Below are 1,102 nucleotides of genomic sequence, written 5' to 3'. Positions count from 1 at the left end.
CTGCCTGTCATGAACCTGGACCCTGACGCACCAGAGACACAACATGGAAAATCCCAAACATTAGAAGCATAAAAGACACAAACACATGAACATCCTGGACACTGACAGCAAAACTCCAACAGCTGGTTATTAAACTCCATGAAGTCAGAACCCTGGATTCTATAAACCAGAACCCTGAGGGTCCAGTGACCCCAGACATGAAGAACCAGAACATCAAGACACCAGAACCTGCAGATTTAAACCCACGTTGCCTCAGACCAAACTCCAGTTTCTTTCTCTGGGAGCTCCAGAACTCGTCCTGTGGAGCAGAACTGAGCCGCTCATTGTTCACACGGATTACAGGGATTAGCGCTGCAGGGGGCAGGATTACCATACCTGTGAGGACATTCAGGGTCGACGACCTCACAAAGCAGAAATTAAACCGTCAAGAAGGTTTGAGTTCACCTGAGAGTGTGTGTGTGTGTGTGTGTGTGTGTGTTACTGTATGTGTGTGTGTGTGTGTCCTACATGTGTTGTGATGCGTTGGCGAACGCGTTGCTGTACTGCGGTGCTGAGTCTTCGGGTCCGTGCGGCGCTGCGTGGCTCAGAACCATCAGAACGGGTCTGTGAGGATAGATTCTCTTTGAGGAGCGGAAGTAGCGGATGGACTCGGCGGTGATCAGGTCGGTCAGGTAGTCCTGGAACAGACACACACAGCGATGGACGTGGGGTTAACTCCAGCTTCTAAACAGGGTCCATAAAGAGCAGGAAGGTTCTGATGATGAGCTCATTAAAGCGTTTAGTCGTTAATATAAGAATCATTCATTCAAACTTCAACCAACTGTCACTTTAAGAAACTCTCACACAAACTTTAACGCTGATGCAGCGTTTTTACACCGTCGATGTGCACGACGAGCAAAGCGCTGAACTCGTTCGTTTACATCTGGACTCCACGGTACCGGATCCTCTCAGAGTTCTATTCTGGTTCTGCTGTCTGTAGATGACGTTGACATGGACACAGACTTTATTAACCTTCATGTATCGTCACACACAGACGGGTCTGGTCGGGACGGACCTGTGAACGGACCAGCTGGAGCCGAAATACAGCAAACATCACCGGTTA

At 49.1% G+C, this 1,102-nt stretch overlaps 1 protein-coding gene across 1 annotated transcript in view; it reads right to left on the bottom strand.

Annotated features, from left to right (window-relative positions):
- The window catches only part of LOC103373591 (extracellular sulfatase Sulf-2-like), a 24,766-nt gene that overhangs the window by 12,496 nt on the left and 11,168 nt on the right, over positions 1 to 1,102 (bottom strand). Inside the window, exons 4-5 of the mRNA XM_008303506.1 lie at positions 506 to 689; positions 247 to 375 (exon numbers count right to left, since the gene is read on the bottom strand). Of these exons, the coding sequence (XP_008301728.1) occupies positions 247 to 375; positions 506 to 689 (313 nt within the window). The remainder of the gene's footprint in view (positions 1 to 246; positions 376 to 505; positions 690 to 1,102) is intronic.

Source organism: Stegastes partitus, unplaced genomic scaffold, assembly GCF_000690725.1.
Source record: "Stegastes partitus isolate 25-593 unplaced genomic scaffold, Stegastes_partitus-1.0.2 Scaffold2021, whole genome shotgun sequence".
NCBI classification, from domain to species: Eukaryota; Metazoa; Chordata; class Actinopteri; family Pomacentridae; genus Stegastes; species Stegastes partitus.
Note: the sequence above shows the minus strand (reverse complement) of the source record. Positions and strands in the feature narration are given on the sequence as shown.